The sequence below is a fragment of the Eleutherodactylus coqui genome, chromosome 11, assembly GCF_035609145.1.
Source record: "Eleutherodactylus coqui strain aEleCoq1 chromosome 11, aEleCoq1.hap1, whole genome shotgun sequence".
Classification (NCBI taxonomy): domain Eukaryota; kingdom Metazoa; phylum Chordata; class Amphibia; order Anura; family Eleutherodactylidae; genus Eleutherodactylus; species Eleutherodactylus coqui.
The window spans coordinates 130,907,080-130,921,271 of record NC_089847.1 but is presented as its reverse complement, the minus strand read 5'-3'; the positions used below and the strand labels follow the sequence as shown (position 1 = coordinate 130,921,271).

The window sequence follows — 14,192 nt, the reverse complement described above, 5'->3', positions numbered from 1 at the left end:
CCAGTGGTATACCAAAAAGTAACTGATTTTTTTTGGTTTATATAATTTTTTGTTTGTGTGTTAGCCCATTTATGTTTTTTAATATACCCCTAATAAAGAACTTATATTTTAGTCTGTTACTGTGAAAAGGGCTTACCTGTAGTTATATAGACTTTTTCCGTCCCTGTGATTAGTTACCAAATATGTGGGGTTTTAATTTTTTTAACCTTTTTTTATGCTAATATGAAAAAAAGCATAAAAAAGGGTTTTTTTCACATTTTTTTTTACATTTTTCTTTTTTATTTTCTTTTTTTACACAATTTGTGTCCCTCGGGGCACTTACAGTATAGCACTGATGATTGCTGTGATAAGCCTTATTGCTTATACAGCAATCACAGGCTATGGCAATACAGGACGCCAGTGTCTTGCATCCTGTTGCCATAGCAACCAGCCAGGCTCTCTGCGATTACATTGCTCCCTCTGTGAACCCCTCCCATGCCGTGATCTACATAGATCGTGGCAGGGAAGGGGTTAACAGCGGGGGGGCATCTCCGATGCACCCCGGCTGTTGCAGCGGGAGGCCAGCTATGACTGACAGCCGGTTCCCGCTGTGGGATAGTGCGAGATCATAAGTGATCTCGCACTATCCCCAGGACGTAAGTTTACACCCTGTTGTGGGAAGTACCCTGCTGCCAGGGCCTAAACTTACGCCTTGGAGTGGGAAGGGGTTAAAAAGCTGTGACAGCTGTAGCAGGGGTTTCTTTACTCCACGCGGGGAGTCCCCTTGTCACTGAACACTGTGACAGTGCTGCCACAGTGTTCAGTGACATGGGGACACCCCACTGGGGAATATTGACACGCACCAGGGACCTATGGTGCACATATGTCCTATGTTTTGCAGTTATGTGTGTTTGCACGCCTGTAAAACATGGACATGTGAACACAGCATAGGGAACCAATAGTTTTAATAGACCCGTGTTTTTGTGTGCACCTATGTACGCTTGTGTGAATCCTCCCTTAAGCAAGAACAGGTGCTACTAAGTACCAAAGAAACTTGTCATGAAGCGGGAATAATTAAATCTAAGATTGCAGTAGTCATTAACCCCTGTCATTAATCACTGTCTAAGCACTTGTTTTTTCCGATTTAAAATCCCCGCCTGCTGAATGGGCTGCTTCTGATTGGTCACAGCCCTCACCAATCAGAGGCAGCTCTCACTCACCCATTCATGAATTCATGAATGGGTGAGTGAGTGCTGCTCTGATTGGCTGAGCGCAGGGACCAATCAGAGGCAGCTCTCAGCTATTGAATGACATTGAATTTCCCAGCACTGCATAAATCGGAATTTAGTCCCAGGTGGGGGTAGGTTCATGTTAGCGTATATGTGGGGAATTGTAAACGGCCAGCCTATATATGCTCATGTAAATAATCCCTTAGAAATGAGAAAAAACAATGTCACTGTCTGACCAGGCACAAGGGATATGTCTCGCCTGTACAAGAGCAAGGAGAAGCTGGGTAGAGACTGAGGTCCAGTCGATGGGTGAATATGATTTATGTGGTGCTGAGAAAAAAGGTCTGCATGTCCTGTGTCGTTAGGAGGTTAATAATAACACTGGTCTACATAAGAAAGAAAAAATTCAGCTGACCTAAGCATTTTTGCTGATTTTACCCAAATGAAAGGTGCGGATTCCATATAGGAAGTCCAAAAATATGCAATACAAAAATTTTTTTCACAAATAGCAAATGTTTGATTAGAGGTTATAAAGTCAAATAGCAGGGATAATAAGAAGCTCTGCAGAAATGATAGCACGTAATATATTTATTTCAAGCAAAACACAAGTCTATCATCTAACAAAGAGAACAATAAATGTGTATATTTTAATTGTTAGGGAGACATTTTCTCTCTTTGGATACTCTGGACTAGTTATGTCCAGGATTGTCACACTGTGAACACCAGCAGTAGTCGGCCATCATGTTTGTGTTCGATCTGCCTTGATATCTATGTTCCATGGTTTTGATATCTTGGTGAAAGCGTTCTCCTTGTTCCTCACCCATAGATCCAAGATTTGTCATCTTTGGTATCTTTGGTGATTCTGCATCTTTGGTATACTTTGTGATTTTTGGATTCAGCACACCAAAATACATAAAGATCACATGTTATCTTGTAATCAGCAAAATATAGACCAGTGTAATGTTTACATTTAATGATGATGATCAGTCCTGACCAATGGAAAATTGCCCCAATTGTCAGATTGGACTGCAGCAATACATAGGCCAATTTCTTTCACTCTTTTTCTTTTCTAGTACTGTTCTGTATTAATAATCCTACAACTAAGACTTTCAGTCTTTCATATTAAATTACTAGCTTTAGAATTAGGATTCGGGTGGTATTTGCTCTATATTTATGTATTTTCTTGTGTGTTTGTCTTGAGCCTGTACATATTTTAGTTAATCAGTATTAAAAGTTAAGTTTTAGAAATCTAACCAGTGAAGATTTTGGAATATAAATTTGATTCCTCTGTCCCAGTGATTCTTCTTTAATTATAGCTTTTATTTTACTATTCTGAGACAAAGCAATGCAAATACACAATACATACAGTGAGCCTAACATCAACGTGTAATTACATGTAATCAGTACCTGGAACACTAATTGTATCATGGATAGAACTTTCCATCTATTACCAGAATTACAGCCATAAGGAGGTTCTGGAAGTGCTGCAGCTGATAACACACAACCTGCAGGGACTTGTATTTTATTATACATTGCAATCATTAATCTGCCATTAACCACATGCGGCACACTGAGATCTAATCGCGCACATCTCGTCTGCTTCCTGCAGGTCCTCCGGTCCCAATGCTCCGCCAGCTGCTCACCTGGACACAGGAAGGTGACATCTTCTAGTATCCACTTGTGCTGTTATGACTGTGCCCCATGTTCAGAAGGAGAAATGTCTAATATATCAGGTAGATTCCATCTACAATCCATCTATTGAGTTAATAAAGGCTCTGTCACCTGAATATTCTTTCCTATACAAGGGCAGCGTATTACAGGGACAGGTCCTCTCTTATATAAGGGCAGCATATTACAGGGACAGGTCCTCTCTTATATGAGGGCAATGTATTACATTGATAGCGCTGCTCTCACAGACACTTTGTTTTGCAGATAGTGAAAATTGTATGAAATGTCCAGAAGACACGTGGTCAAATGAGAACAGAACATTCTGTGTCCTGAAAAGGATGGAATATTTATCTTATACTGATGACACCATTTCAGTAGTTTTTTCCTGCTTATCAACTTTCTTCTGTATTCTGACGGTTCTGATTCTTGTCATTTTTGTCTCCAAACATAACACCCCGATTGTGAGAGCAAATAACAAGAACCTGAGCTTTGTCCTCCTGGTCTCCATCATGCTGAGCTTCCTCTGTGTCTTCTTGTTCCTCGGTCGTCCTGTAGATGGAACCTGCATGTTATGTCAGATCTCGGCTGGAATATTACTCTCAGTATCCGTCTCTTCATTGCTGGCCAAGACCCTAATGGTTTGCATTGCGTTCAAAGCCACCAAGCCTGGAAGTGTGTTGAGAAGATGGACTGGAGTAAAGCTCCCTAATTATGTGCTCCTGATCTGTTCCTCTGTCCAGGTTGTCCTCTGTATGAGTTGGGTGACCTTCTCTCCCCCCTTCCAGGAGCTAGACACGCACTCTTATAAGGAGAAGATCATAGTTCAGTGTAATGAAGGGTCAGATCTTTTCTTCTACTCTGTCCTGGGTTATATGGGAATTCTGGCAGCTATTAGTTTTATTACAGCTTTCTTAGTCAGGACATTACCGGACAGTTTTAATGAGGCCAAGTACATCACCTTCAGCATGCTGGTGTTCTGCAGCATCTGGATAGCCATGATCCCGGCTTATCTCAGCACCAAAGGCAAATACATGGTGGCCGTGGAGATATTTGCCATCCTGACTTCTAATGCTGGACTTCTGGGATGTATATTCCTCCAAAAATGTTATATAATTCTGTTCAGACCTGAACTAAATACAAGAAAACATATACTAGGGCTTAACAATACGATGTTACATCAGTGATCCCGGCTTATTTAGGCACTAAAGGCAAATACATGGTGGCCGTGGAGATATTTACCATCCTGACCTCTAATGCTGGAATATTGGGATGTATATTTCTCCCTAAATGTAATATAATTCTGTTCAGGCCTGAACTGAATACAAGAAAACATATACTAGAGCCTAAATCTGAGTACTAAAAGCAAAATTGCCATCCTGACCTCTAACATTGGACTCTTTGGTTTTATTTATTTCCCTAAAGGTTATATATTCTTTGCAGACCTGAAAATAATATAAAACATATATATTTAGAAGAAGAAATACATTATATTACACCATTTCTGCCCCCAAACCATAGATGATAACTAGAGATGAGCGAGCGTACTCGTCCAATCTTGATGCTCGTTCAAGTATTAGGGTGTTCGAGATGCTCGTTACTCGAGACGAGCACCACGCGATGTTCGAGTTACTTTCACTTTCATCTCATTAGCGCACTTAGCAGACATTAGCGCGCTTTTCTGGCCAATAGAAAGACATGGAAGGCATTACTACTTCGTCCTGTGACGTTCCAGCCCTATACCACCCCCCTGCAGTGAGTGGCTGGGGAGATGAGACGTCACCCGAGTATTAAAATCTGCCCCGCCCGCGGCTCGCCACAGACACACGCTAAGAGAGATCAGGGACAGTGCTGCTGATGCTGATGCTGCTATAGGGAGAGCGTTAGGTGTTATTTTAGGCTTGAAGAACCCCAACGGTCCTTCTTAGGGCCACATCTGACCGTGTGCAGTACTGTTGAGGCTGCCTTTAGCAGTGTTGCACAATTATTTTTTTTTTCTGTATATCGGGCGTGCAGACCATTGCGTCCTCAGTCTGCAGTCATTGTACAGAGTATAGGGGCAGTACTGGTGAGGCAGGGACAGTGGGAAAGGTGAAAGAGATATACTGTCTATATAGGTAGTGGGCTTTTTCAAACAAAATGGGGAAAAATGCTATATTTGGGCTGCGTGTGACCGTCTTCAGTGTACTGCGTGTTTGCTGGGGGTAGTAGTCCTAATTAATATGCAGCTAAGCGTTACAGCAGGCGTGCGCAAAATTGTTTCCTGGCTCTGCTGTGCCCGTTATATCACCGCCGTGATAGCGCCAGAGGGAAACAGTAACAATAATATACGCTGCATACAGTATCTGTCTGCTGTTTCAGCTCACCATTTAAAAAAAGGGAAGCCAAATACTTAAAGGGGTTGTCCCGCGAAACAAAGTGGGGGTATACACTTCTGTATGGCCATATTAATGCACTTTGTAATGTACATTGTGCATTATGAGCCATACAGAAGTTATTCACTTACCTGCTCCGTTGCTAGCGTCCCCGTCTCCATGGTGCCGTCTAATTTTCAGCGTCTAATCGCCCGATTAGATGCGCTTGCGCAGTCCGGTCTTCTTTCTTCTGAATGGGGCCGCTCGTGCCGGAGAGCGGCTCCTCGTAGCTCCGCCCCGTCAAGTGGGCCGATTCCAGCCAATTAGGAGGCTGGAATCGGCAATGGACCGCACAGAAGACCTGCGGTCCACCGAGGGTGAAGATCCCGGCGGCCATCTTCGCAAGGTAAGTAAGAAGTCACCGGAGCGCGGGGATTCAGGTAAGCACTATCCGGTTTTTTTTTTAAACCCGTGCATCGGGTTTGTCTCGCGCCGAACGGTGGGGCTATTGAAAAAAAAAAAAAACATTTCGGCGCGGGACAACCCCTTTAAGGCGTACAACTGCCCTTTGGCGACTTGACTGCTTCTGCGCTGTGAATTCCACTAGCTCAGTCCTACGCACCTACATCTCACTACAGGCGTTTGCAAAATTGTTTCCTGGCTCTGCTGTCTCCGTTACATCACTGCCGTGATAGCACCAGAGGGAAACAGTAAACATAATATACGCTGCATACAGTATCTGTCTGCTGTTTCAGCTCACCATTTAAAAAAAGGGAAGCCAAATACTTAAGGCGTACCACTGCCCTTTGGCGACTTGACTGCTTCTGCACTGTGAATTCCACTAGCTCAGTGCTACGCACCTACGTCTCACTACAGGCGTGCACAAAATTGTTTCCTGGCTCTGCTGTCTCCGTTACATCACCGTCGTGATAGCACCAGAGGGAAACAGTAAACATAATATACGCTGCATACAGTATCTGTCTGCTGTTTCAGCTCACCATTTAAAAAAAGGGAAGCCAAATACTTAAGGCGTACCACTGCCCTTTGGCGACTTGACTGCTTCTGCGCTGTGAATTCCACTAGCTGAGTGACACGCACCTACGTCTCACTACAGGCGTGCGCAAAATTGTTTCCTGGCTCTGCTGTCTCCGTTACATCACCGCCGTGATAGCGCCAGAGGGAAACAGTAAACATAATATATGCTGCATACAGTATCTGTCTGCTGTTTCAGCTCACCATTTAAAAAAAGGGAAGCCAAATACTTAAGGCGTACCACTGCCCTTTGGCGGCTTGACTGCTTCTGCGCTGTGAATTCTACTAGCTCAGTCCTACGCACCTACGTCTCACTACAGGCGTGCGCAAAATTGTTTCCTGGCTCTGTTGTGCGTTCCGTAAGTGAAGTCAGCCTCCAACCACAGGCCAATAAGCGGCACATTTAATTACAGCATTCTGTTTCTGCTCTACTCATAATACACCATGCTGAGGGGTAGGGGTAGGCCTAGAGGACGTGGACGCGGGCGAGGACGCGGAGGCCCAAGTCAGGGTGTGGGCACAGGCCGAGCTCCTGATCCAGGTGTATCGCAGCCGACTGCTGCGGGATTAGGAGAGAGGCAAGTTTCAGGGGTCCCCAGATTCATCTCACAATTAATGGGTCCACGTGGTAGACCTTTATTAGAAAATGAGCAGTGTAAGCAGGTCCTGTCGTGGATGGCAGAAAGTGCATCCAGCAATCTATCGACCACCCAGACTTCTACGCCGTCCACTGCTGCAACTTTGAATCCTCTGGATGCTGCGCCTCCTTCCTCCCAGCCTCCTCACTCCATTACAATGACACATTCTGAGGAGCAGGCAGACTCCCAGGAACTGTTCTCGGGCCCCTGCCCAGAATGGGCAGCAATGGTTCCTCTCCCACCGGAGGAGTTTGTCGTGACCGATGCCCAACCTTTGGAAAGTTCCCGGGGTCCGGGGAATGAGGCTGGGGACTTCCGGCAACTGTCTCAAGAACTTTCAGTAGGTGAGGAGGACGATGACGATGAGACACAGTTGTCCATCACTCAGGTAGTAGTAATTGCAGTAAGTCCGAGGGAGGAGTGCACAGAGGATTCGGAGGAAAAGCAGCTGGACGATGAGGTGACTGACCCCACCTGGTTTGCTAAGCCTTCTGAGGACAGGTCTTCAGAGGTAGAGGCAAGCAGGGCAGGTTGGAAGAGGCAGTGCGGTGGCCAGGGGTAGAGGCAGGGCCAGACCGAATAATCCACCAACTGTTTCCCAAAGCGTCCCCTCGCGCCATGCCACCCTGCAGAGGCCGAGGTACTCAAAGGTCTAGCAGTTTTTCACTGAGAGTGCAGACGACCGACAAACTGTGGTGTGCAAGGTTTGTCGCCCCAAAATCAGCCGGGGAGCCACCACCACCATGCGCAGGCATATGATGGCCAAGCACCCCACAAGCTGGGACGAAGGCCGTTCATCGCCTCCGGTTTGCACCACTGCCTCTCCCCCTGTGCCCCAACCTACCACTGAGATCCAACCCCCCTCTCAGGACACAGGCACGACCGTCTCCCGGCCTGCACCCACACCCTCACCTCCGCTGTCCTCGGCCCCATCCAGCAATGTCTCTCAGCGCAGCGTCCAGCCATCGCTAGTGCAACTGTTTGAGCGCAAGCGCAAGTACGCAGCCACGCACCCGCACGCTCAAGCGTTAAACGTGCACATAGCCAAATTGATCAGCCTGGAGATGCTGCCGTATAGGCTTGTGGAAACTGAGGCTTTCAAAAACAAGATGGCGCTCGGTTCCCAGTCGCCACTACTTTTCCCGATGTGCCGTCCCAGCCCTGCACGACCCCGTCTCCCGCAACATTGTACGCGCCCTCACCAACACGGTTACTGCCAAGGTCCACTTAACAATGGACACGTGGACAAGCACAGGCAGGCAGGGCCACTATATCTCCCCGACGGCACATTGGGTGAATTTAGTGGAGGCTGGGACCGAGTCAGAGCCTGGGACCGCTCACGTCCTACCCAGCCCCAGAATTGCGGGCCCCAGCTCGGTGCTGGTATCTGCGGCGGTGTATGCTTCCTCCACTAAACCACCCTCCTCCTCCTCCTCCTACACAGCCTCTGTCTCGCAATCAAGATGTGTCAGCAGCAGCACGTCGCCACCAGTCGGTGTCGCGCGGGGTGGCAGCACAGCGGTGGGCAAGCGTCAGCAGGCCGTGCTGAAACTACTCAGCTTAGGAGAGAAGAGGCACATGGCCCACGAACTGCTGCAGGGTCTGACAGAGCAGACCGACCGCTGGCTTGCGCCGCTGAGCCTCCAACCGGGCATGGTCGTGTGTGACAACGGCCGTAACCTGGTGGCGGCTCTGCAGCTCGGCAGCCTCACGCACGTGCCATGCCTGGCCCACGTCTTTAATTTGGCGGTTCAGCGCTTTCTGAAAAGCTACCCACGCTTGTCAGACCTGCTCAGAAAGGTGCGCCGGCTCAGCGCACATTTCCGCAAGTCCAAGATGGACGCTGCCACCCTGCGGACCCTGCAACATCGGTTTAATCTACCAGTGCACCGACTGCTGTGCGACGTGCCCACACGGTGGAACTCTACGCTTCACATGTTGGCCAGGCTCTATGATCAGCGTAGAGCTATAGTGGAATACCAACTCCAACATGGGCGGAGTAGTGGGAGCCAGCCTCCTCAATTCTTTACAGAAGAGTGGGCCTGGTTGGCAGACATCTGCCAGGTCCTTGGAAACTTTGAGGAGTCTACCCAGATGGTGAGCGGCGACGCTGCAATCATTAGCGTCACCATTCCTCTGCTATGCTCTTGAGAAGTTCCCTGCAAAGCATAAAGGCAGACGCTTTGCGCTCGGAAACGGAGGCGGGGGATGACAGTATGTCGCTGGATAGTCAGAGCACCCTCATGTCTATATCTCAGCGCGTTGAGGAGGAGGAGGAGGGGGAGGAGCATGAGGAGGAGGGGGAAGAGACAGCTTGGCCCACTGCTGAGGGTACCCATGCTGCTTGCCTGTCATCCTTTCAGCGTGTATGGCCTGAGGAGGAGGAGGATCCTAAAAGTGATCTTCCTAGTGAGGACAGCCATGTGTTGCGTACAGGTACCCTGGCACACATGGCGGACTTCATGTTAGGATGCCTTTCTCGTGACCCTCGCGTTACACGCATTCTGGCCACTACGGATTACTGGGTGTACACACTGCTCGACCCACGGTATAAGGAGAACCTTTCCACTCTCATACCCAAAGAGGAAAGGGATTCAAGAGTGATGCTATACCACAGGACCCTGGCGGACAAACTAATGGTAAAATTCCCATCCGACAGCGCTAGTGGCAGAAGGCGCAGTTCCGAGGGCCAGGTAGCAGGGGAGGCGCGGAGATCAGGCAGCATGTACAGCGCAGGCACGTGAACACTCTCCAAGGCCTTTGCCAGCTTTATGGCTCCCCAGCAAGACTGTGTCACCGCTCCCCAGTTAAGGCTGAGTCGGCGGGAGCACTGTAAAAGGATGGTGAGGGAGTACGTAGCCGATCGCACGACCATCCTCCGTGACGCCCCTGCCCCCTACAACTACTGGGTGTCGAAGCTGGACACGTGGCCTGAACTCGCGCTGTATGCCCTGGAGGTGCTTGTTTGTCCTGCGGCTAGCGTCTTGTCAAAGAGGGTGTTTAGTGCGGCTGGGGGAATCATCACGGATAAGCGTACCCGCCTGTCAACCGACAGTGCCGACAGGCTTACACTCATCAAGATGAACAAAGCCTGGATTTCCCCAGACTTCTCTTCTCCACCAGCGGACAGCAGCGGTACCTAAACAATACGTAGGCTGCACCCGCGGATGGAAGCATCGTTCTCTATCACCATCAAAAACGGGGACCTTTTAGCTTCATCAATCTGTGTATTATATTCATCCTCCTCCTCCTCCTGCTCCTCCTCCTGAAACCTCACGTAATCACGCCGAACGGGCAATTTTTCTTAGGCCCACAAGGCTCAGTCATATTACTTTAGTAAACAATGTTTATACGTTTCAATTCTCATTAAAACGTTGAAACGTGCACCTGAACCAATTTTTATTTTAACTGGGCTGCCTACAGGCCTAGTTACAAATTAAGCCACATTAACCAAAGCGATTAATGGGTTTCACCTGCCCTCTTGGTTGGGCATGGGCAATTTTTCTGAGGTACATTTGTACTGTTGGTACATCAATTTTTTGGGGCCCTCGCCTACAGTGTAATCCTAGTAATTTTTATGGGCTTCGCCTGCACTCATGGTACAGCAAGGTGTGTGGGGTTGGCCTACACTTTTGCTACATAAACATAAATGTAACTGGGGCCTTGTCTATACTGCAACTACTGAAATGTGAAAGAGACTGTTATCTCCCTAAACTGCTGCAACAGGAATGTTACTGTGGCCTGTCTTGACTGCTACTACTACTGAAATGGAACTAATACTGTGCTCCCACTATACTGCTGCTTCGGAATTGTTACTGGGGCCTGTCTGGACTGCTACTACTACTGAAATGGAACTAATGCTGTGCTCCCCCTATAATGCTGCTAGTGATACGTTACTGGGGCCTGTCCCTAATGCTACCGCTGAGATGTTACTAATTCTGGGCTCTACCTATACCGCTGCTAATGCTATGTCACTGGGGTGTGGAAACGGAGGCTTCCCAAAGACATGATGGTGGCGAGGCCATTTCCCACCAATGCGGTTACTGTTAAGGTGCATATAACCACGGACATGTGGAGAGGACACGTAGTGCCTCAAAAACATCCCCCTCCTCCTCCAACAATGAAAACATTCTTGGCAAATACCTTTGCATTGGTCCGTCTGGTGGCAGTCCAAGAATTTCACCTTTACCGACACAACAAGAGAGCCCCCCCACCAACCCCCCGCCACGGTCCACTTAATCCTGGCCACATTCCGAAAACCAACTAAATAAAACCGCGCCACTAGGTCCACAGTCGCCACTACATTCCCATCAACGCGGTTACGGTTAAGGTACATATTACCAGTCTGACTGGGGCATGCACTGTGGGCCGAAGCACACCTATATTGTATGTGACGTTAGCTCTTCTGAGCAGGGCACTGCAATGGGATAAATTTATGTACCGCCGATGGGTTCCTGGGACCCACCCATGCTGTGGGTCCACAGGGACTTCACATTAGGGATTTGTACCTGCCAGTGTCTATGTATTAAAAACCCTGGTCAGACTGGGGCATGCAGTGTGGGCCGAAGACCACCTGCATTTAATCGGACGTTACCTGAGCTGTGATGGGCAATGCAATGGGATATATTTATGTACCGCCGGTGGCTTCCTGGGACCCACCCATGCTGTCGGTCCACACGGAGTTGTAACTGCATGTGTCCACTTCTAAAGAACCCCAGTCTGACTGGGGCATGCAGTGTGGGCCGAAGCCCACCTGCATTAAACCTGACGTTACCTCAGCTGTGCTGGGCACTGCAATGGGATTTATTTATGTACCGCCGGTGGGTTCCAGGGAGCCACCCATGCTGTGGGTCCACAGGGACTTCACAATAGGGAGTTGTACCTGCCTGTGTCTACTTATAAAAAACCCTAGTGTGGCTGGGGCATGCAGTGTGGGCCGAAGGCCACCTGCATTTACTCTGACATTAGCTCTGCTGTCCAGGGCACTGCAATGGGATACATTTATGTACAGCCGGTGGGTTCCAGGGAGCCACCCATGCTGTGGGTGCACATGGAATTCCCATTGCGGAGTTGTACCTGCCTGTGACTATTTATAAAAAACCCCGGTCTGACTGGGGCATGCAGACCCCTTGACAGAATGAATAGTGTGTGGCACATGGGTTCCCCATTGCTATGCCCACGTGTGCAGCTCTTGATGGAGGTGGCACAGGATTGGATTTCTCATTGCTTTTGTACAGCATTGTGGGCTATCGCCCCGCCCCTTTTAAAGAGGGTCACTGCCTGGCCCTGCCAACCCTCTGCAGTGTGTGCCTGCGGTTCCTCCTCATGGCAGATGCACTTATAAATAGACATGAGGGTGGTGTGGCTATGAGGCCAGCGTGTGGCATGAGTGCAGCTGAAGGCTGCGCAGGGACACTTTGGTGTGCGCTGTGGACACTGGGTCGTGCGGGGGGGTTGGGCAGCATGTTACCCAGGAGAAGTGGCAACGGAGTGTCATGCAGGCAGTGATTATGCTTTGTTGGAGGTAGTGTGGTGCTTAGCTAAGGTATGCCTTGCTAATGAGGGTTTTTCAGAAGTAAAAGTTGTTGGGAGGGGGGGGGGCCCACTCTTGCCGCTATTGTGGCTTAAAGGGGTTGTCTCACGAAAGCAAGTGGGGTTATACACTTCTGTATGGCCATATTAAGGCACTTTGTAATGTACATCGTGCATTAAATGTGAGCCATACAGAAGTTATTCACTTACCTGCTCCATTGCTAGCGTCCCCGTCGCCATGGATCCGTATAATTTCGCTTTCTTCTGGTGTTTTTAGATGCGCTTGCGCTGTGCGGTCTTCTTCCTGGTGAATGGGGCCGCTCGTGCCGGAGAGCTGGTCATCGTAGCTCCGCCCCGTCACGTGTGCCGATTCCAGCCAATCAGGAGGCTGGAATCGGCAATGGACCGCACACAGCCCACGGTGCACCATGGGAAAGGACCCGCGGTGCATCTTAGTTGAAGATCCCGGTGGCCATCTTGGTGAAGGAAGAAGTAGGAAGGAGGAAGACGTCGCAGAGCGGGGATTCGGGTAAGTCATATTTACTTTTTTTTTTTTTAACACATCCATTGGGGTTGTCCTGCGCCGAACGGGGGGCTTATGAAGAAAAAAAAAAAAAACGTTTCGGCGTGAGACAACCCCTTTAATAGTGGGACCTGGGAACTTGAGATGCAGCCCAACATGTAGCCCCTCGCCTGCCCTATCCGTTTCTGTGTCGCTCCCATCACTTTCTTGAATTGCCCAGATTTTCACAAATGAAAACCTTAGCGAGCATCGGCGATATACAAAAATGCTCGAGTCGCCCATTGACTTCAATGGGGTTCGTTACTCGAAACGAACCCTTGAGCATCGCGAAAAGTTCGTCTCGAGTAACGAGCACCCGAGCATTTTGGTGCTCGCTCATCTCTAGTCATCAATAGTAAAAGTCCCAGAATACCCATTTAAGATCAGTAGGAAATCCTACCTGATTCATTTGATATTTCTCCTTGAGAACACAGCACACACCTGTAACAGCAAGGATGCATTATACTCAATGGGATTTTTCTGTATCCTGGCAGACAAGGTTCTGTGCAATAAGACTTTGGAATCTGTGAGTAAATGTTTTAGAAAATGAACAAAAGAGGTATTTTGGATCCTTTTTTTCTTGTTTTACAGAGTTTGCCATGCAAGATAAAAAGTGGGTTCAATTTAATATACATCCAATGATACTAAATAGAGATGAGCGAGCACCAAAATGCTCGGGTGCTCGTTACTCGGAACGAAATTACCGCGATGCTCGAGGGTTCGTTTCGAGTAACGAACCCCATTGAAGTCAATGGGCGACCGGAGCATTTTTGTATATCGCCGATGCTCGCTAAGGTTTTCATGTGTGAAAATCTGGGCAATTCTACAAGGTGATGGGAACGACACAGTGACGGATAGGGCAGGCGAGGGGCTACATGGTGGGCTGCATCTCAAGTTCCCAGGTCCCACTATTAAGCCACAATAGCGGCAAGAGTGGCCCCCCCCCCCCACTGTCAGCATAAAGATCGTTCTCCTCTGCCACAGCTGTAACAGCTGTAGCAGAGAAGAACGATGTTTGCCCATTGAATTCAATGGAGCCGGCAATACAGCAGGTTCCACTGAATGCAATGGGCTGCCGGCGATCGCAGGATGAATTGTCGGGAAGGGGTTAAATATATAACCCCTTCCCTGCAATTCATCCAGAAATGTGTTACAATAAAAATATATACCGGCGTATAAGGCGACGGGGCGTATAAGACGA

At 48.5% G+C, this 14,192-nt stretch overlaps 1 protein-coding gene across 1 annotated transcript in view; it reads left to right on the top strand.

Annotated features, from left to right (window-relative positions):
• LOC136581796 (vomeronasal type-2 receptor 26-like) overlaps positions 1 to 4,060 on the top strand; it is a 53,259-nt gene extending 49,199 nt beyond the window's left edge. The window contains exons 4-5 of the mRNA XM_066582418.1: positions 2,818 to 2,941; positions 3,141 to 4,060. Coding sequence (XP_066438515.1) covers positions 2,818 to 2,941; positions 3,141 to 4,060 — 1,044 coding nt within the window. The remainder of the gene's footprint in view (positions 1 to 2,817; positions 2,942 to 3,140) is intronic.
• The last annotated feature ends 10,132 nt before the right edge of the window (positions 4,061 to 14,192 follow it).